The sequence below is a fragment of the Sphaeramia orbicularis genome, chromosome 5 (genome assembly GCF_902148855.1).
Source record: "Sphaeramia orbicularis chromosome 5, fSphaOr1.1, whole genome shotgun sequence".
Taxonomy (NCBI): domain Eukaryota; kingdom Metazoa; phylum Chordata; class Actinopteri; order Kurtiformes; family Apogonidae; genus Sphaeramia; species Sphaeramia orbicularis.
The window spans coordinates 43348182-43370265 of record NC_043961.1 but is presented as its reverse complement, the minus strand read 5'-3'; the positions used below and the strand labels follow the sequence as shown (position 1 = coordinate 43370265).

The 22084-nt window shown below is 40.5% G+C and overlaps 2 protein-coding genes across 2 annotated transcripts in view; both read left to right on the top strand.

Annotated features, from left to right (window-relative positions):
• rbbp5 (retinoblastoma binding protein 5) overlaps positions 1–16258 on the top strand; it is a 63970-nt gene extending 47712 nt beyond the window's left edge. The window contains 1 exon segment of the mRNA XM_030133497.1: positions 15952–16258. Coding sequence (XP_029989357.1) covers positions 15952–16004 — 53 coding nt within the window. The 3' untranslated portion in view covers positions 16005–16258.
• Positions 16259–17692: 1434 nt separating this feature from the next.
• Positions 17693–19204, top strand: LOC115418951 (coiled-coil domain-containing glutamate-rich protein 1). Its single transcript, XM_030133516.1, has one exon. The coding sequence runs from the start codon at positions 18085–18087 to the stop codon at positions 18619–18621; it is 537 nt and encodes a 178-aa protein (XP_029989376.1). The 5' UTR covers positions 17693–18084; the 3' UTR covers positions 18622–19204.
• The last annotated feature ends 2880 nt before the right edge of the window (positions 19205–22084 follow it).

Below are 22084 nucleotides of genomic sequence, written 5' to 3'. Positions count from 1 at the left end.
AAAAACAAAAAAAACTGTCAATGGCGGAATATTTCCGGTTAACGCGACCTCTGTATGGTAGATTTCCAGTACTTACCAGATCTGAAGTGTGACCAGCATTCTGAATTCCCTCCTCAGACCAGTTCTTGCGTCTTAATGCCTGCAACCATAACTTTCGCCGATTTTTCTGGAAAGGATGTTTGCTTGCAGGAATTCTGTAGAAGGTTAAATCCTTCTGTGTGTTCTTTCTGTTCTGACAACCCACGGCACAGTAAGACTGCATTATTCACAATTACAGTCAGTGTTTTGGTACGTACTTGGTGTGTTTTCTGCCTCCAAGGTGCGCGAGCAGCATACGTCCTACATCATCATGAAACTGATCTATTAACATTTACTTTTGACAATATTTCATTGTAGGGTTTAGGTTATGAGTGCTAAATCAGGTATAATTAGGTTAATTAACCTGTCAGTGTCTTTGACCACAGTACTGATGATCTGGACTTGATCTGAGCACCTTTTTAATGGTGTTAATTAGCAAGGCAAGGCAAGTTTATTTGCATAGCACATTTCAGCAACAAGGCAATTCAAGGTGCTTCACACAGGACATTGAAATAAAAGAAACAAAAAGAAACACATTTAAAACATTATAAAAGAAACATATAAAAGGTGATTAAAAACAGCAAGTAAGAAAACAACACATAAAATCAAAAAAAAATAAAAAATAGAATAAAATAAAATAAAAATAAAAAGACACACATATAAAAGTTGCAGTGCAGAGTTTCAAAGAGAATATAAAATTTAAAAAGTCAAAAGCCTTTTAGTCAAAGGCAGCAGTGAACAGGTTAGTCTTTAACCTGGACTTAAAAGAACTCAGACTCTCAGCAGACCTGATATTTTCTGGTAGTTTGTTCCAGATATATGGAGCATAGAAACTGAACGCTGATTCTCCATGTTTAGTTCTGACTTTGGGAACACAGAGCAGACCTGTACCAGATGACCTGAGTGGTCTGGATAGTTCATACTGGACTAGAAGGTCTCTAATGTATTTTGGGCCTAAACCGTTCAGTGCTTTATATGCTAGTAAGAGAATTTTGAAGTCTATTCTCTGAGAGACAGGGAGCCAGTGTAGAGACCTCAGAACTGGGCTGATGTGGTCCACTCTCTTGGTCTTAGTGAGGACTCGAGCAGCAGCATTCTGGATCAGTTGCAGTCGTCGAATAGACTTTTTAGGCAGACCACAGAAGATGCTGTTACAGTAGTCAACTCGACTAAAGATGAATGCATGGACAAGTTTTTCAAGGTCCTGCTGCGACATCAGTCCTTTAATCCTAGAAATGTTCTTGAGGTGATAGTAAGCTGACTTTGTAATTGTTTGTATGTGGTTTTAGGCATTAGCTAATGCTAATCATAAACACTAATAGACATTGTGTCTGTTCAGATGGGGAGAGGCTGAATTTCCCTGTGGCAACAGTACAGTAAGTTAAGCTTTAACTTTGACCTTATTACTAAAAGAGGAAACTACAGGAAATGTAGCCAGGTCATGACTACAACTCATCTGTAGCAGAATGGGATGGACTCATGGGAAAAAAATCTACCAAACACTACCTGTCCATTGGTAACAGTTTACAAACTGATCAGACTAAATGGATCAGAGTCCTCCATGTTTGGACTAGACTTGTCATTCCATTCATCTGTCCACAGTCAAAGTGATCAGATCTGAGTAAATGCATAATTTTACCCATAGCTTCCACATGACTCTGCCCCTCATGACTCTTATTAATTCACTGGTCCACATACAGCAGCTGCATATTCTCTGGGATTTAGTGACTTGTGTAAAATCGTATGTCAGAATTTGTTTAACTATCTACCAGGCCTACACAATATGAGCCAAATCTGATGAGAGGAATATCCAGTGAACCAGTAAATCCAACCATAGCCAATGAGTGCCTGGGCTGATGCTGGTTGAATATATAAAAAAGACTGATCAAATCAAAATGATTTCAAAGTACTTATTTTAGGAACAGCTGTGCTGAAACATTCTGCCATAATTGCACCAATATGTCCCAGATAAGTCAGGTAATGGCTGCACAAATGTTCAAAGGACAGTTTCACTGCTGTCATTGCTTTGGACACTAACATGAGTAAAGAACTGGTTGTGTTTTATCCAGACTGTGGTTTTCTGTCTGACTCTTTCTCTGCTCACCTCATCCTCATGCTGTTAATGACATTGGGGTCAGCAGACATGTGGATGTAGCTGTGGGTTAGCTAATAGTGGGATGGTGGATGTAGCTGTGGGTTAGTTAACAGTGGGAGGGTGGGTGTAGCTTTGGGTTAGCTAACAGTGGAATGGTGGGTGTAGCCATGGGTTAGCTAACAGTGGAATGGTGGGTGTAGCCATGGGTTAGCTAACAGTGGGATAGTGGGTGTAGCCGTGGGTTAGCTAACACTGGGATGGGACGTGCTCCATCTACTTCCTGCTTGGCCTTTGACCCTCCTGCTGCCCCTACTCCTGCCTCGCTCCTTGGTCTTGTCATGTGACATGAATATTCGTCTATGGCGGCGCTGCTCAGGTCCTGTCTTCACTGTGTTTATATGGAACTGCTGGAAAAAAGCCATCATATGTGTCACTTCTAAGAACTATTCATGAGTATGATTGGCTGAAAAAGTCCAGAAGTGGTTTGTGATGGAATAAACAGGTTAAGGCAGTTTATTAGTGCTAAAGGAAAACTATGGCATCAAGATGAGGCCAGATAACATTGTAAACATATGTGAAGTATTGTAAGCACAAGTGAAGTTTTGTTAATCAAAAATATATATTTCTTTTAAAAATGCTCCTACAAAACTTATTTTGCTTCTACACACCTGTTTTTTTGCTTTTACAAAACGCTTTCTGTGTTTACAAAGCTTTTCTGTGCGATCACAAAACTTTTTTACATTTACAAAACATTGTGGGCTGTTGAGCTGCATTATGTAATAAATTCCCATTATGTAATAAAAGCTCAAAATGTAATAAGAATGTCACATCATCTTGTAATAAAGCCGCATTATGTAATAAGCTGACGCATTTTGTAATAAACTAAGTCAACTCATTATATAGTACATTTTTTCACATTATGTAGTAAGTTATTACAATTTGAGAAATTTATTACAAAATGCACTTGACACATTTTATTTTAAAAAATGTAATAACATGGTTCATTATGTAATAACAATCCAAATTAATATAATTTCAGATCAATTTAGAAGAAATTAGTCACAGGAGCTACAGGTAATGTAATGAGAACTTTAACCACACAGTTTAAAGATTAATTTAGCACATTGTTATTATATTGCCATGTCAGTTGTGTCTGATACAGTATCTTATGATCTTGGAAAAATGTTCCTTGACACCCTCAGATTGAACAGCAAACATTTATTGTGTGTTTTATCGATTTATGTCACATAGAAAAGCTCCAATCCATACGTGAATGGTCTTCCCCGTCTCTCTGCGCCTTCCAAAAATGTACTACATAACGCATTGAGGTAGTTTATTACATAGTGCAGCTTTATTACAAGATGACGTGACATTCTTATTACATTTTGAACTTTTATAATGGGAATTTATTACATAATGCAGCTCAACATAGCCTCTTTTTGAGGTGGGGCAATATTAGTGATGATGGAAAGACATCACCTCATTCACTACAATAGAGCGATTCCCAAGTACAAGCGTACTGTGTCTATTTCACCTTCAATAACATCACTAATTATTATTTGGCAGAGTGAAGTTGGTTCCATTGTCAAAACCTGTGCTGCCCGGCTTGCAGCCGTGCTACAAGCCCCAGTCACATTAAACATAACTGGGACTTACGTGCACAGTACTGCTGCAGCTCCGTTTTCTGTAACTGGGAGCTAATGGAGAGCCTTACTCGGAACTGGATCTGAGGTGCGTTTCAGTCAAACGGGTGCCATGCGCACAGCCGGGTTCTGCGTCCGGCTCACAGTCGTAGCTGTGGCTGACTGCGAGCTGGGGCTTGGAGCATAGCTTAGTTTCAAGTTCTGTAAACAAAACTGGTTTGATTTACAAATCTCGGAACTGGTTTTGAGAACGGAACCAACTTCACTCTGCCGGATAATAAGTGGTGTTATTTAAAGGTACTGTACATACTTTCTGCATGATCTTGAAATTTTTATATATATGCCTGGTCGTAGTCTGCGATTTAAAATGAGATTATCAGTACCAAAATAGGTTATTTGCAAATGCTATTTCTAGCTACCCTGGTTGGGTTGGACAAGACTGGATTGATTTACGGCAGACTTAGGTCACTTTGACAACACCATACCAATAGAATAGAATAGTCTTTATTTTCATTGTAACATGAAACACGTACAACGAAATTTAAAAAGTGTCAACCGGTCAGTGCATGATAAAAACAACAACACAGACACAAACATCACAATAGTAAATAAATAATTATAAAAACAAACACACACAGCCATTCATTCTATTATTGCACGGTCTCCATCACTGTATATATGTGTTGTGTTAAACATTGCTTTTTATGGCATTGAGGGTGGTTATTGCTGTTGGATAAAAGCTGTTTTTGACTAGTTATTCGTGATCTGATTGTCCTGTATCATCTGCCTGATGGCAGCAATTGGAATTTGGAGTGTCCAGGGTGAGAGGTGTCCTTCATGATGCTCTGCACTCTTTTGACACAGCGGGTACTGTGAAGGTCATCCAGTGAGGGGCGGGGGCAACCGATGATCTTCTGTGCTGTGTTAATGACCCTCTGGAGCACTTTCCTCTGGGCTGCTGTGCAGCTGGTGAATCACACACAGACACAGTATGTTAATATGCTTATATGGAGCACTGGTAGAATGACACCAGCAGTCTCTGTGTGATATTATTCTTCCTGAGCACCCTCAGGAAGTGCAGTCTCTGCTGGGCCTTCTTGAGCACCTTCGAGCTGTTCACACCCCAGGTCAGACCTTCCTCGATGTGGACACCCAGGAAGCAGTTGTCTGACACCCTCTCCACACAGTCCCCGTTGATGATGAGTGATGGGATGTCAGTTTTATTCCTCCTGTAGTCGATCACCAGCTCCTTGGTCTTTGATGTATTCAGGAGCAGGTTGTTCTTACTGTACCATGCTGCTATTCAACCTCATCTCCATAGGCAGACTCATCGCCCCCCAGAAATGAGCCCCACTACCGTAGTGTTGTCCGTGAACTTCACTATTACGTTGTTGTGATGAGCAGGGGTGCTGTCATGTGTGTAGAGATTATACAGCAGGGGGCTCAGCACGCTCCTGGGGGGAGCCAGTGCTGAGGCTGAGGGCCGTAGATGTATAATGGCCTTCTCTCACCCTCTGGTTTCGACCGGTGAGGAAGCTGTTGATCCACCAGCAGGTGAGGTGTGGAATGCCCAGATCCTCCAGTTCACTCACCAGTTTGTGAGGAAGGATGGTGTTGAATGCAGAGCTTTAGTCCACAAAGAGCATCTGCACATAGCTCCCCTGCTGCTGAAGGTGGGACAGTACAGCATGGAGGGCTGTAGCTAATGGCGTCCTTTGTGGATCTATTAGCCCTGTATGCAAACTGGTGTGAGTCCAAGCCTTTTTGTAGAAGTGCTGTAATGTGACCCAGGACCAGCTTTTTCAATACCCTTCATCACCACTGGGGTGAGAGCGACTGGCCGGTAGTCATTGAGGCTGGAGATGTGAGGTTTCTTGGGCAGGGGGACAGTGGTGGAGGACTTCAGGCAGGGTGGGACAGTGGACTGGGCCAGGGACTGGTTGAAAATCCTCGTGAAGACTCCAGCCAGCTGGTCCGCGCAGTCCTTCAATACATGCCCAGAGACGCCATCAGGTCCAGTCGCCTTCCTCGGGTCCACGGCTCGCAGTGTGCGCCTCACCTCATGCTCTGTGAGGGTGAAGTTGCTGTGGACCGTGGGGTGTGATGTGGTTGCCTCGGGTGGTTCCACTTCGTGGCGGGCAAAGAAAATGTTCAGCTCCTCTGCCAATGTGGCATCACCCTCAGCAGCTCCCAAGGTGGACCTGTAGTTGGTCAGATGTTGGACTCCCTGCCCCACCTGCCTGCTGTTGTTACTTTCCAGATGTTGAAGGTCTTGATGTATAAACACATCCCAGTTGGTACTGTCAAAACAGTCCTGCAGCTGATGAGAGGCTCCGTCAGGCCAAGTTGTTAGAGTTTTTGTGATGGTAGATGCAGTTTTCCTAAGAGCTGGGATTAACAGCAGAGACAAATGGTCAGACTGGCCCAGGTGAGGTAGTGGTTTGGCCCTGTAGCCTAGCTTGATGTTGGAATAGACCTTGTCCAGAGTGTTATTTCCTCTAGTAGCACACGCAGCATGTTGATAGAATTTAGGGAGTACTGATTTCAAGTCCACATGAGTGAAGTCCCCTGCTATAATGTGTACAGCGTCAGGATATATGTTCTGCTGGCTGCTAATGCTGCTATACAAATAACTACTTGCCACTTTAGCATTAGCGTCCGGTGGAATGTAAACGGCTGTTACCATGACGACAGTAAACTCTCTAGGGAGGTAGATAGGCCTGCATTTCAGACACATACTCCACGTCCGGGGAGCAGTGGCTGTCTAGAGTCACAGTATTAGTACACCAGCTGTTACTCACGTACACACACAATCCACCTCCTCTGCTCTTACCGGAGCTCTCTGTCCTGTCACATCGCTGTGAGGTGTAGCCTGTTAGCTCAATCGCTGAGTCCAGGATAAGTAGATCAATCCAGGTCTCCGTGATCAGCAGTATGCAGCTATCCCTCATGGTGACGCTAGTTGCAATCCGTAGCCTCAACTCATCCATCTTATTGGTGAGGGATCTGGCGTTTATGAGAAACAGGCTGGGAAGCGGAGGTTTGAGTTGCTGCCTCCGTAGCCTGGCTAGTGCACCAGCCCTGCAGCCCCGCTTTGGCCTCCTCTCTCTGCGCTGCCTTCGCCTCTTCTCTGCACCGATAGTAATCCACAGAGAGCCAGGTCGCCGTGCTATATCTGCCGGTATCTTGTGTGAGCGGAGAAACTCCAATGTAATACATCGCTTGTGACAAACTCCTATCTTAAGGAGATCGTGCTGGCTGTAGATGTTAATCGCCTGACAAATAATACTCAGGACACAAAACAACATGTATCCAAACACCCAAATGAAACACCAACTGGGAGAACACCAAGCTGCTGCAACTGTGTGCGCCGCCATATCAACTGGCAGGGGTTAGCAGTGAGAAGTTAGTTGAATGAGCGAGGAGAAAGATCTGTCCTTTTTTCTAAAGAAAGGGACTTCTTGGATTTATTTTGTTGTAATGGTAGACACTGGAACTGGAGCTGCACTGGCAAAAAGAAAAAGAAAGCTAAATGGGAGAGTGATAGAGCATGGGCTAAAACACCGGTAAACCTCTGCATTGCTTTGAACTGATGAAGAGAACTAAGGGAGTTAAAAGGAATGAAAACCTACCCGGAGTTGGCCCTCTTCCTTCTAGACAGGTATAGAATGCTTCTTTTCTTTATACATATGCATTGGAACATTGTATTTTACAATAGTGGCTGTTGGTAGCTCAGTCAAACACTTAGTAAACTCTTTTGTGTTAGCTACACAGCTAGCTCTTTGGCATTGGTAATATTTTTTATTTGGAGCATTGTTTCAGTCACAAACTAAAGGCTTTGAAAGGTGAGACTGAAATAATTTTGTATGGAGTTTAATGTTCATGCCGGGGCCTGGATACTAAACTGCCTTTCAGGAACAAGACAGTAATAAAAGTAGAATACTGTGAATGCAGAAGGCTGAAGCAGCTAGCGCTGAACTGCTAATGCAGAATGATGATGATGAATGACTGAAGTCATTTCTGAAAATGCTTGAATACTTTGTGGAAAAGCCAGTGCAAATGTATATTATTGGGACACGTCTTAGAGCACCTGTCTATGAGAAACACTTCGGAGCTCCAGAGTAAAAGAGAAGCTTAGATGCAGGAGTCAGACGTCCAAAGTTAGGTTTGATTTTTGTTTTCACGCCAGTTACTAAACTACGCTACAAATGGACTTCATGAAGTTTAACTGCAGAAAACTTTTGTGACCACGCAGAAACGTTTTGTAAATGCAGAAAGCATTCTGTAAACACAAAAAGCGGGTTTGTAGGAGTAAAATTAATTTTGCAGGTGCATTTTTAAAAAGCAATTTTTTGTTTTACAAAACTTCACTTGCACTTACAATAACATACATGTACAGTGTTATCCAGCCTCATCTTGATGCCATGGAAAACCAAGACAAACAAAAATGAAGTATTCAAACAATAAAATATGGGAATATATTTAAAACAAAGTTAAGAGTACATACTTACATAATAACAGAGTACATTAAATAATAAGGTCATGGTATAAGATACTTACTAAAATAAAATTAAAAGTGCAATAACTACAGTGCAGTAAGAGTAATACAATTATTGTTATTTTAATAGATGCATTGTATTTTAAATCCATGGAAAATCCAAAGGAAACCCATTACTCATTATTATTGTTATTTCTCATCTTACAGTGCCCATGACAAATATTCCCCACTTTGGATGATTGAATGTTTTCCCTTTTATTACTTTTATAACTTGAATCAGTTAATATAATTTGTATTTCTTTACAAGAATTTGCAAAAAAAAAAAAAACTGAAAATGAAAAATTTCTGCAAAGTAATGTCAATTAAGAATGTGCAGTTTAATGTAAACTAAATGATTTAGTATAAGTAAATCCCCTAGAAGGTCCAGATCCATCCAGTTGGTAGTCAAATGCCGCGTTTCCACTGCGTGGTACTGGCTTGACTTGAACTCAAGTCAGCTCGGCCTTTTTGCAGTTCCATTACGATAAAGGACCTGGAGTCTGGTACCTGGTACTAGTTTTTTGGTATCACCTCTGCCGAGGTTCCAAGTGATACTAGGAATACCGAGCCGAGTCGATTCAAGCTTGTTCCATGTAGTGGAAACGCGGCAAAAGTAATATTTGGAGGTCAGTTGAGCTGATCAACAGTAGACATGAAGACTAAGGCTTACATTCACACTGAAGGTTTTTTTGCCCATATGTGGCCTGTATCTGATCTGTTAAAGACAGTTTGAACAGCACAAATCCGATTTTTTCAAATCCGATAGAGGTGCATGATATATTGTTTGAGCATTGTCATCACGATGAACGTGTGCGCAATAGTCACACTGCAGCTCCTGTGATGTTGGAGGCAGAGGAACTCAACGTGTTCTCATCTAATTTCAAGGGTACCTGACACACACTGCACGCCGCAATCCACCAACCACATTCATTCTTAATCAGTTTGCCAAAGCAGACCATGCCCCTGCACATGCACTGAGTCGCTGGTAACAAAGTAGCATTTAAGCTATTAAGGTTTTGCCGTGGCGCAGTGCCACGTCTTGCCACCTCAAATGAAAGTTTGCAAAGTTTCAGGAGGTAGGGTAAAGATAAATGAGCGTTAGGCTTCACTTTCACTTCTGCGGGGCAGTGGTCTGTACCACCCTTTACCCCCATAGTATTATAAGTCCGATGGACACCGGTTGAGCCCCACCCCCCCCCAACATACCGAACGCAACCCGCGCAATATATATATTGCAGGGTTGAAAAAAATTGCAATGTCAGTTTTTTCCAGTATTGTGCAGCTCTAAAATCCGACCCAGACCACTTTTGTATGTGGTCCTAAGTAGAGCCCGACTGATTAATCAGCCGTCAGATTAATCGGGCCGATTATCGCTTATCACCGATTAATCAACATCAGCCAATATGTAACCGATTTATTAACTTTTTTGCTGCAGAGATTCTGTCGTTCGCTGCTCCTGTGCATGTGTACTGCCCGGAGAGTCAGAGGAACAGTCAGTTTCATTGTCAGTTTCACTTTCACTTCTGCTCGGACAATCATGCTATCACCCCCCTACACATACACGCACACACACACACACACACACAATCACAGAATCACGGACCGCTACCCCCCCCCTTCCGACAAGGATGGACTGCTAATCCCCCCACTAAGGGGGTGGATGTCTGACCAGAGGTCACACAAAGGTCAACTGGAAACAGACACAAATGGAGTGTTTCAGCCATTGGACCTGGAGACCAAACACAGTCATCATCCCCATCAGTGGACGGACCTGGATGGGTTGGACAGGCAAAGGTGACATGAGCACAGCAAAATGTGGGCAATTCCTGAAGGACAAACTACAAGATGACTTTGACTTGACCAAAGCAAAAAGAGGCAAAAGCTACACAGGAAATAAAGACAGAAGGAATTCAATTCAACACTTTAGTATCACTGTAGAAAACAACCAGGTTATATGCACCAATAGGAATGAGCTCCAGGGTACGGAGCCCCCACATTATTATTATTATTATTAGTAGTAGTAGTAGTAGTAGTATTGTTATTATTATTAACATTTATTAAACCAGGGTGAAAAAAACACTCATTGAGATTAAAAATCTGTTTTCCAGAGTGTTGTGACCAAAACAGCAGGAGTAGAAGGTACATAAGATGTAAATCACATCCATACATCCACACTAAAAACGTAATAAAACTCAGTGCTAAAAACATGCATAAAACACTAAACTAAAAAAAAACAAAAAACTACCTATAAACCAGCATCAATGAATTAAAAGGTTATATGTATAATAACAGTGTTCGTTTGAAACATCTAAAAGTAGGATCTGAGTCAGTCAGTCAGTTACAAAAACATCTACATCCACATTTATCCTTTTTTCATTGATTTAAAATGACTAACTGTACTTAAGGGGACCATCTCCTTCAGTTTTAGATCCTTCACTTTTGGGCCTGGTCAAGTGGTAACGGATTAAAATATTTGCTGTTCGAAAGAGTATAATGTTTCAACTAAATAACCTAAAGTAACTTATAAAACATATTTGGTAGGTATTTTGATATGGTAAGAATGATGATTTACTTAAATGATACATTTGTGGTTTAAAAAAAAAAGGCAACATAAGCCTGGTAACGGATCAAAAAACAAGAACATCAGTTTTGTTTTGTTTTTTACATACGCAAATGGCTAAAATACCCTGTTCCCAACAAAATGTCACATAAAATACAATTAAATATGTTAACTAATATGTGTTTCTGTAACACCAGTTAATGTTTTAGCAAAAATGTGCCATAATTAAAAATTTCATTAGGGGCAAAAGAAAAAAACAGCTCAAACTGCCTACTGAGTAACAGATCAAAACAGACTTATAGTCTCAAAAGGACACTGTTTTGTTTGAAGAAAACAAACAGGTAAGTTTCCAAAAACATTATTATATTCAACATAGCTAATATAAGGAACAAGTAACTGTACATAATTAAATTGAGTACCTTGATGTTATTCTTTTAGCATACATTGTTAACAAAAGATTACAGTATGTGCATTCTGCTGGAGGAAGGAACCCAAACACTCAGTTGATCAGATAAAGTCATACATAAAAGCCTCAACCCAATTCTCTACCTCGTTTGGTAGGAGTGTGAGGAAGCCACCACTCTGCATGGCAGGCTAATGACACCACTACCTCCTGTAGGTACCTAAAAGGCCATGAAATCCTATCACAGAATAAATCATATAGATATTCATGTGAGGACATTTTTAAGAAAACTGAATAAAAAAATTCTCGATAATTCACTTGAACCAAAATTTCCACTGGACAGGCGCCCAATGTTTTTGATGCATATACCTAAAAAGGGAATAAATTTTACTAATTCTGACACACCCTGTTCTTCATTAATACATGAGTTGATGTTAATTCATATTTGTGTACACGTGGTAAGCTTAAATGTTATGTAACCATGTACATGTGATGGCTTGTTACAATATTTAGTACAAGTAAGATAGTCGTCGGTAACGGATCAAAGAAAAAGACATGCAAAGTTCACATACTTATCTATAATTTATGAAAATTTTGTATAAGGTACCTTAAAGTAGGTATAAATATCTTTACTTTATGAAGTATTCATTATTCAGTTCCAAGTAAAACATTAAAATAAAACCCAAAAAAAAAACACTAATTTCATGGTAATGGATCAAATGCCTAAAATCTCCAGGCCCCAAAGTTTACATGCAATAAAAATTACCGTAATTGCCAGTCTATAAACCGCTACTTTATTCCACACACCGTGAACCCGCGGCTCTAAAATGACGCGGTTAACTTATGTTTTCTGGGCTATCAACCGATCCAGCTGACGAAGAAGGAAATAGAGCTGCTGCACATAAGCTTGGCATCAATGAAGCAATGGTGAGACGTTGGAGACGGGGTGAGTGTGGCTTATAGTCCGGTGCAGCTTATAGTCTGGAAAGTAAGGTACTTTTTGGAAAAAGGTGGTATAAAAATCTCACCAGAGTATATTGGATACACATTAAAAAAAAGTAAAATATGTAAAAAAAAGAACTTCATATATAAAATTTTACAAATTTTTACAGTATTTAAAAAAAATGAGAAAATTGCAATTCCCAGATGTGCTTTCACTGAGTAGATATGCCCGTCTCCAACAGGAATTTTTCAAAATCAAAAACAGATCCAGAAACTGGGCAAAATTTGCTAAAAAATATGAGCTCTAATAGGGTATTGGGGGACAATTAAAAATTTTTACCCTATATGTATACCTCCCCTTGACGAGGCCGTTTTACATTCTTCACTTTTAGATCCTCTAGTTTTAGCACCTTCGGTTTTAGATCCTCCAGTTTTAGCTTCTTGAGTTTTAGATCCTTCACTTTTAGCTCCTTCAGTTTTAGATCCTCCAGTTTTAGCTCCTTCAGTTTTAGGGGCCGTTTACACGGCGTAGGATTCAGTCGACTCCGGGAAGATTTCATCGTGGATTAGCCTTCTGTTAACATGGAAACGGTGCCTAGAGTGCCTGAATCCAGAAACTTTTGATACCAGGGTCCAGGGTGGAATGTTATCGATACGCTCCGCATTTCAGCTCCGTGTTAACGCGAATCGGAGCGTTCCGGGGTAAAATAGGACGTCATCGCATGCGCGCACAGCCAAGAACCGCCACTTAACCCACTCCAGGCCAGTTGGTGGCGGTAATGCGCCTCCAAGCTGGTTTGCCAGCCTCTATGACACAATAAAGCTGCAGAAAAAGAAGGAACAACCACAACAACAATGGCCGGTTTCAGAACAACATACGTGCTGCTGACTGTGCTCAGTTTGCTGTCGCTTCTCCACCAAAAGTTAGACTTACTACACTCTTACCAGCGGAGACGCATTTCTTATATTCACCAATGCCTGAGTCAATCCCTAACGTACCATCGAAGGAGGACAGTTAGGAGACGGTTTTGGACCAGACCAGATGGTTTTGGACATCGCCAGCTACTGGTCTGGCATGGCCACTACAGCGTATTCAGCCGTCCTTGCGGACTCATGTTAATGCAGATCGTTATCATAGCAGCTTCATCTTAACGCGGAATGATTTTATAACGCAAAGGAGAAATCTTTGCGGAATTAGATCCTAGTGTTGCCGTGTAAACGTACCCTTAGATCCTTCACTTCTACATCCTCCAGTTTTAGATCCTTCACTTTTACATTCTTTACTTTTGGATCATTCAGTTTTAGATCCTTCACGTCTAGATCCTCCAGTTTTAGCTCCTTCACTTTTACATTCTTTACTTATAGATCCCTCTGTTTTAGATCCTTCACTTTTACATTCTTCACTTTTAGATCCTCCACTTTTAGATCCTTCACTTTTACATTCTTCACTTTTAGATCCTCCACTTTTAGATCCTTCACTTCAACATTGCTCACTTTTGGATCCTCCAGTTTTAGCTACTTCAGTTTTACATTCTTTACTTTTAGATCCTTCCGTTTTAGATCCTTCACTTTTAGATCCTCTAGTTTTAGATCCTTCAGTTTTGGATCCTTCACTTTTAGATCCTTCACTTTTAGGTCCTCCAGTTGTAGATCCTTCTGTAGGTTGTTCATTTAATAACTTTTTTCCCCAATCCTGTTCTGACTTAATTATTGTTAGTAATAATAATAGTTTATTATTACAAACATTATTATCATTATTATTATTATTATTATTATTATTGATGATGACCAACAGACATACAGAGAAAGGACTGAAGCAGAGTCATGGGTTGAGGGGTGGGGCTAAGGGTGGTTGTGGGTTTTATTATTTGAGTGTGTCCTGATCATGAAGGCGGAAGGCTTCAATGTAATGATGGAACCGTTGTACCAGCCTTTGTCACTCGTACACCTTTTTTGTATCTGGACACAGTTCCACATTCATGCAGGTTTACAGCTGTTCCACAACTTTGAAAGTTCTTTAAAATTTTCCCAAAACTGTCTGTTGGATTGTTAAAGTTCTTGTGAATTCTCTTTTATCAAACAGTCCTGCAGGTGGAAATAAAAGGGTTAATTTCCATATGATTCTAGTTCTGAAATGAACAGCCCCTCTGTTTCCAGGTGAAACTGTCTAAACTGTAGAATTAATGCTGTCACAGTTAACAGTCAGGGCTTACTCCTGTCAACCCCCTCACAGGTCCATCTGAGCTGAGGACTTACCTCCTTCACAGTGGACATGTCTCCATCCTCTGTTCTTCAGTCCTTCAGAGGACACTTCCACTTGGACCTCATGTTTTAGTGACTGGTTGAACTCAGCTCCAGGTCCAGTGGTTTTCATGGTATAATAGTAATAATGGAGCTAATCCAGCCTGTCAACATTTACAGACAAAATCACACCTTAAACAACCTGGAAATCCTGAAAATGGAACCTTTGATTCATGGTGTAATAAAGGACACAAGTCCAGCGTCCATGCATTTACTGCCTGTTTCAGGGTTTTAGATTTGACGAGCTGTCGCTGTCTAACTGTAGTTTGATCAGATAAAGTTCCTATATTCTAGTCTGAGCCTCACAGACATTACAGAGCTAGCAGTAGTGGCTACGATGCTAGTGTTAGAGGCTACAACACTAGCATTAGAGGCTATGATGGCAGCCATGAAAATACACAGTTCAACAACTTCTAAAATAAAATATTAAGACTAAAGTTGTTTGGGTTTATTTTGTCTTAGTGTTGTTTATGATAATGTTGTTAATGGTGACATTTCTCCTAAAGCACGGGTGTCAAACATGCGGTCCACAGGCCAAAACGAGCCTATTGAAGGGTCCAATGCGTTCCATTTTTCACTCTAAAACAGGGAGACAAGTTTGTAGGTGTCATTTATATATTATTATGGTATTAATTTACTGTTCAGATCCACTTCTGATAATATTTGGCTGAATATGACCTGAACCTCTGTCCTACAGGTTTGGTTTGTGTCCATGTCCTCGTCTTGGTCACTTCTGTCAGTGTTCATTTCCTGCTGTTCTTGTCTTCCTTTCTGTTCTTTGCCAAACCTGATTGGTCCACTGCTGTGGATTCTATGTTCTGATGTGAAATATCAGTATGAAATTAAACACAATCAGGTAGTTTTTCATTTGCCAGCCCTTGTAGTGTTGTAAGACCTTTTTATTTACCAGAATAATTAATATTTTCAAAGTGTCCATTTCATTAAATGTCACCAGAGGTCTTTTGTATCTTCATACCATCATTGTCACATTATCAGAGTTTTTGTCTCATAACTTTACAACTAACTTTTCTCTAAAATTAACTGTTTACTCCATGAAATGGGAGAAGTGTTCTAATAAAGTGTCATACTTCTCACAGAATTTCCAGGGTTTTTTGATTTAGGTTTTCTTGTAAATATACTTCTAAAACAGTTTTTGTCACATATTTAATTTAATTTGACAGAATATCTGTTTTTTTAATGTATCACTTTAAACCGAGACTTTTTTTCTCAGAAATGTATGACTTTTCAGCCACAGAATTTTCCTCATTGATCTATGAGGTTGTCTGTCTGTCTGTCCACCCCCACCCCCGAAACAGTAACGGCACCTTTGATCTGAGACCTAACAGTTGTCATCTGTTATACGGTTTCAACTAATGTTTGTTTTGTCTGTAGGGAGTTTGATGTCGCAGTCATACAAACAGCATGACATCGGAGGGATGGAGTAACGGATCTACACAGACCTGTGCATATGGACATATAGACAAATGGACATGTGGACACATGGCCATATAGACAACCGGACATATAGACTCATGGACATATGGAAAAATGGAGACGTGGAGCTGGTGTTGTGTACAGACTCTGACCTGTGTGGATGAACGGTGTTTCCGGAACCTTTATCAGATCCTGAGTGTCTCGATAGAATGTGTGTTGTGTTTGTTTTTATACTAATTAAAACATCTTGATTTCTAAATAATGAGTTGCTGTGTTTGTCTCGTCTGGCTTTAAGACACCTTTTAAACTGTTTCCTCCTTTTTTTCAGGACTGATACTTATACAGGTCAAAGACATTTACATATGACATATAAATGTAAATGCACTATTTAATATTTCAACATTTTCACCTTAAATTGGAGAAATCACAAACTACCTACTGTAATAATACTTGTATATATGTATTTACTGAATTATCTATAGTCATATATGGTTGGACTCTAATCTAAATCCACTGTATTTATGTATTTTATTGATGTACTTCCTCATACGTTTCACTGTACTTTTACTTAAGTATTGGTTTGATTTGGGTGTAAATCTGGTTAGTTGGTAGTTGAATTTATCTACCTGAACAGGTGGAACCAATGTACTCAAGTGTAGAAATGTTTGTCTTTATGGCTGTTGACAAGTTTTCAAGTGATTTCACTGTTGAACAAAATATCCAGTGTCAGAGTAAAACCATACTTTTGTCCATGTGTTCTAAAAACTGAACATCTTTTTTTTAAAAAGATGTTATCAGTTACCGAAGTTGCTTAATTTTGTTGAAAATCTTGGCTCATGCAAATAGATAAATTCAATTAAAGGAATCTTTTGATCTTCCCTGGATGTGCTCCTCAACACTATTCTAAATCCAGTCCCCAGCGTCAGACTGAAACAGAAGGTATTCCTGCAGAACCAATAATAGAACCAGAACATAAATGTAGTATTATTTATTTACCAATTTAGCAAATACATCGATATTAGTTAAAAGTAGAAACAAATCAACATAAAACAAAAGCCACAAACTCTAAAAGAACGTAGTTGTATTCTTGTACATAGTTCCTGTGAGATCCTCCCATCCTTCATTAACCCTTAGAGTCTAAATACTAATATAAATAATAAATACTAATGAAACCCCATGAAGTATGATTTCATACGATTGGACATGATGTGATAAGAGGCTGTTTGACATATATTCGGTCTACATCACTATTACTGTTGCTTCTTAAAGACTAATTAGCGACTTGTTATGCCGATAATCTGCTTGTTAATATCCTGCATCTGTTGAACTGGTTGAAGTGCTTTATTCCTGTTTTATTCAACCCTCTGTTCCATTGCAGACGTGTTGTTCTTCTGTTGTTAGGGGGCGGAGACTAACGGCAGCTGGGGATCAGATTTCAGCTGCTAAAACTGAACCGGACTGAACCATCTTCCGGGGGAGGGGTCGTTCTCAATAAAACCACACTGAATGTCCTCAGGAACACAGACTTACATTTACATATGATTATACTTTACATGGATGCTAAGATGTATCTAATCAAGATATTAGAAAAATGTCGAAGACGGACTTCAGCAGAAACATGCAATCAGTGACCCCCCACCCCGGTTTACAGCCGTTAGTGATGTGGTCCAGTTGTTAACGGAGAATGACAGAGGAGGCAGACCCAGTGTACGGAACCAAAGAAACACGGCCCAAACCTGAGTCAAGAACAGGTTCAACCCAGTCTACGGACGGTCCAGGCCCACCCCCCCCTACACACACACATACCTGGACCTGAGAGCCGCCCGCGGGACTCTACGGAGGTGACAGGGTTCAGGCAGGCACAGAAGGGCGTGACGGCGATAAGAAGGCTGCACGCGCACTGACAGCGGGCTATGCACCCACCAAAGCACGAGAGCAAGAAAGAAAGACAAACAGTAGTGAAAAGGTAGAGTCACCACCAAAGGTGTGTGTGTGGGCGGGGGGGTCGTTTACAGTGTCAACCACAAACCCAGAAGCCTCTTTGTTGTCGCGAGTCCAGAGAAGGATGTGAAAGAGGCGGGAGGCGGAGACATGCTTTCACAGGTGATGATGTGCACTAAACTGCAGAGCAGCGCGAGGAAGCCCCGCTGGTCCAAGAGCCACAGGGGGTGCATGCAGGGCCCGAGGACAAGGGGAGGGGGGGGTCCGGGGGGGCGCCCGCTGCGTCACAGCCTGCGGTACCAACCCAAACCCGTGCACGGATCCATGACGTCACTACGACCCGTCAACGTAAAGGGAAACCGAGCGAAGGGGATGCGCGCGCCCCAAAACACCAACCAGTTCCTCATGCACGAGAAGTACCAGATGCTGCACCTTCGGTCGGATTCGGTGGGTTCCGACAGCGGCTCCGACAGTGACCCGGAACTCACCGACATGAACTCATACCTGGGTGTTCTAGAGAATGCCAGGGGGGCCCTGCTGGACTGTCCCGAATCGACTGACGGGGCCACAGTCCTGGTCCTGCAGGAGGACAGTCTGCAGTATTTCCCCTCTGAGGACGACTTGATCCAGAGCCAGAACTTCATGCAGAAGGACTTTGTGGAGTTCTGTAACATCCTTATGCCTTGAGGCAACACCGGGTCCAGTAGTCGTCAGAGAAATGGGTCAGTCTGGTTCTGGTTCATGTTCACGCAGGAGAACGACATAAAGCCTTAAAACCAGCCTCAGATTAAATGAACCCACTGATTTTTATTCCTGTTTTGGACTCAGATCTGTATTATTTTAACTGTTGGTTCTGTTCATAAAGTGTCTATCAGTTCTATTGGGCCCACTCTGATTTGGTCCAAAGATATAAGGGAGTCAAAAAATGTAAAGTATTAAAATTCAAGAAGCTGGAGAAACAAACAAATTTGTAGCTGATGTTTTATCCAGACCTTTTTCCACCTGATGATAGATGTGTGAAACTCAAAAACAGTGGATCCTGTTCATTTTGTTCAATCACAAACTGGGCCATAAATGCTGAGGTTCTGTTGGCTGTTTATTCTACTTCATGCTGCTGCAAAAATGCTTTTTTTGTTGTTCCACAAAGGGAAGGGGGCTGGATGGAGGTGTGACCCCCCACAGCCAATCAGCAGTCAGCTGGAGGGATAAGGCTGTGGATGATTGGCTGATCTACTGTCAACGAGGCAAAAAGCCTTTTACTGTTCACAATTAACAAAAAAAAAAATCCAATAAATGATGCTCCTGTTGTGATGTGGGTTGATTGTTGTAATAGATTAAAGTAGTTTTATTTGGATTAGATCATAATTTTTATTTATTTATTTTTTTTTATGACCTGATGAAACATCAACGTGTAAAGGGACAGAAATACTAAAAATACTAGAGACATTTGGACAGGGGGGACGTTTTAAAGATGAGGGTAATTAGTATAAATACATTCTGAAAAAGGGAAAACAAGGACAAACCAAAGTAAAAGTTTATTAAGTAAATACCTTATGAAATAGAAAAGGACAGTTTAAACATATAAAGGATTTTGGAGGTGAGATAAATATGATCTGAGTCCAGAACAAAGCAATGCAATCTGTAAAACTGCAATTAAAATCAATTGTTTCAGCTGCGAATGCTCTAACATCTGAAAACACAAGATTTTTTTTTTTTTTTTAAATAGTTTAAAATAAAATGACAGGGATCCTTTAGATTCATAAATTTGACATTCATTCTTGCATTCTTCCTTTACAAGCTTCTTAAATAAAACATTTTCCTCGTAATACCAGAAAAAAAACTAAAAGTTCATAAAAGTTATCTCAAATAATGTTAAAGATTAAAATTAAAACAATTAAATTTTACATTTATTAACTATAAAAAGTTTTAAATTATGGAAACACATACCAATGTTTACTTCCCCTTTTTGACACTTTAAAGGTCCTGTACAGAGAATTCATTTAAAGTGGAGTGCAGTGACACCTTCGGGCGGAATCGGTTGTGTTTTTAAGGGACTAAGACTCTGCTTCCCATGAGCACTAGCGCCTACTGTCGTAAGGGCATAACGCTGGCCAAGGCATTTTGAAGCTAATGACTGATCCTCTTTACAACTCTGCATTTCTTTTTTCAAGACAGCAACTTGCAGGGTGCAATGTGACATTTGAAACAAGACAACAAGCAAACTTCATAAAGTCTGTAGCATAGTTTAGTAACTGGCATCAGCAGCTGTAATAATAAATAAATAATACATCACACTTACATAGTGTTTTTTGGACACTCAAAGACGCAGCTGTAGCGGTGGACTGGAGGATTGGCCGACACCGGGAGGCTGGAGGAAGCCCCTGTGGGTCTGTGACACAAAGCTGGGACGGGACAGTCTAAAATGCTTTCTGTAAAAAAGATTAACATAGCTTAATGTCTGAAAACTATGATCAATCATCACCAATATCATGGTTTTGATTTTTGGAGAGGTGAAAGTGGATATGATTACAGATGTCCATGCATAATTTGGTGATTACTGATCACTGTTTTTGGACATTAAGCTATGTTAAACTATTTTACATTAAACATTTTAGACTGTTCCACGGGGACTGCGGCTCACCGTCTTCTCCTGCCTCCTAGTTTGCTGGAAAATAATAAATTGAGTGATTTACTCATTGGCTGTCAGCCATTTTCCGAGCAGAGAGCCCCGTACTGCCAGCGTTTTGGAGCATTTTGACTGATATTTCAAAGTCGACAGAATATTGAGTTCTATGACTACACAAACATTGAAACTATCAAAAGAAAGTGTAGAACCTCTTCTTTCATCAGGAAAAAAGTTAGTTTCTAGCCGTTTGGGTTCTTTAGTAATCGGCAGAACACAGGGTGGTTTCAGCATAAACCAAAAATCTGAGAAAATTAGGTTTTTGTGCAAAGAGGCATGTCAAGCAGACCAGTGACTTTGACACCAATGTTTGTAGCTTTAGTGACACCTCAAAGATCTGGGGCCTGTTCCAGAAAGCAGGGTCAACATACTCTGAGTCTAATTCTAAACTCTGAGTCTACTTACCCTGAGTTTAGAAACTCCGAGTATCCAGTTCCATAACGGCGGATCTGAGTTGGTTCAAAGGACTCTGAGTATGTTTACCCAGAGTTAGGCGCGTGCACAAACCACAACAAAAAGTCATCATCAATGGAGCCCTGATACCTGGATTCACCATGGCAACCGCTGACAACAAGAGTGCCAGTTATTTCGCTCCACTCAAACAAGAGGTTGTAATTCACACGTACACGGAATACAAAGCAGTATTCAGTAGAAAAGGCAACACTGCTACTGCTGCTAAAGAGGGAGAAACATCATGGGAGAACACTGAAGCCCGAGTCAATGTTTAACTTGGAATCCACTGACTGAACAGACTATTGGACTGAATAAAAACTATAGCATGCCAGTTTAAATATTATTGGATTGAATAAAAGTGGTGGAAAATATAAAATGTGAGTAGTTATTAGGTCCAGTCCCACTGGAGAAAAACACACATGGAGGAAACTGAATATGAAATATAAAAATATCATTCAGAAAGGTAATGGCATATTATTCTAGGCCTTGATTTTACATAATTTATTCCTGTTTGACACTGGTTAATATACAACGTAAATATTCAGTGGATATTAAACCCCTAAGAAATGCAGTTTTAGCACATATATGTCCTCTCACCTAATGTCCTGCCTAGTAGCAGTGGCGGCACCAAGAGGGGACGTGGGGGGCAAATGCCCCCCCGGTCACAACCTTTGCCCCCCCCACTTGCCCAGATTTGGCCAAATCTTTGGGAAAATTCAGGCAATGAAGAAATATTAAAAATACGGCAATGAAAGTGTACATAACACAGTTTGATACACTTATAATACAAGTTAGTGAACCTAAGTCTACAGATGTTGTCAGTGATTATATACATGTACATGTAGTGGAAGCCATTGTATACATACGTTTTGTTTGATTAGTTGGTTTGGCTATTAGTTTTATTTTCTTTTCAACATTTATAAACTTGCATACATTGGCATTGCTGTTTGTTTTTCTGATGTATTTAGAGAAATATGTGGAAGTAGATTGTACCTATTAAATAATCATAACAGA

Bases quoted from the DNA above. Each gene is read 5' to 3' on its own strand.
- LOC115418951 (XM_030133516.1), top strand. From the start codon at position 18,085: ATGCTTTCACAGGTGATGATGTGCACTAAACTGCAGAGCAGCGCGAGG.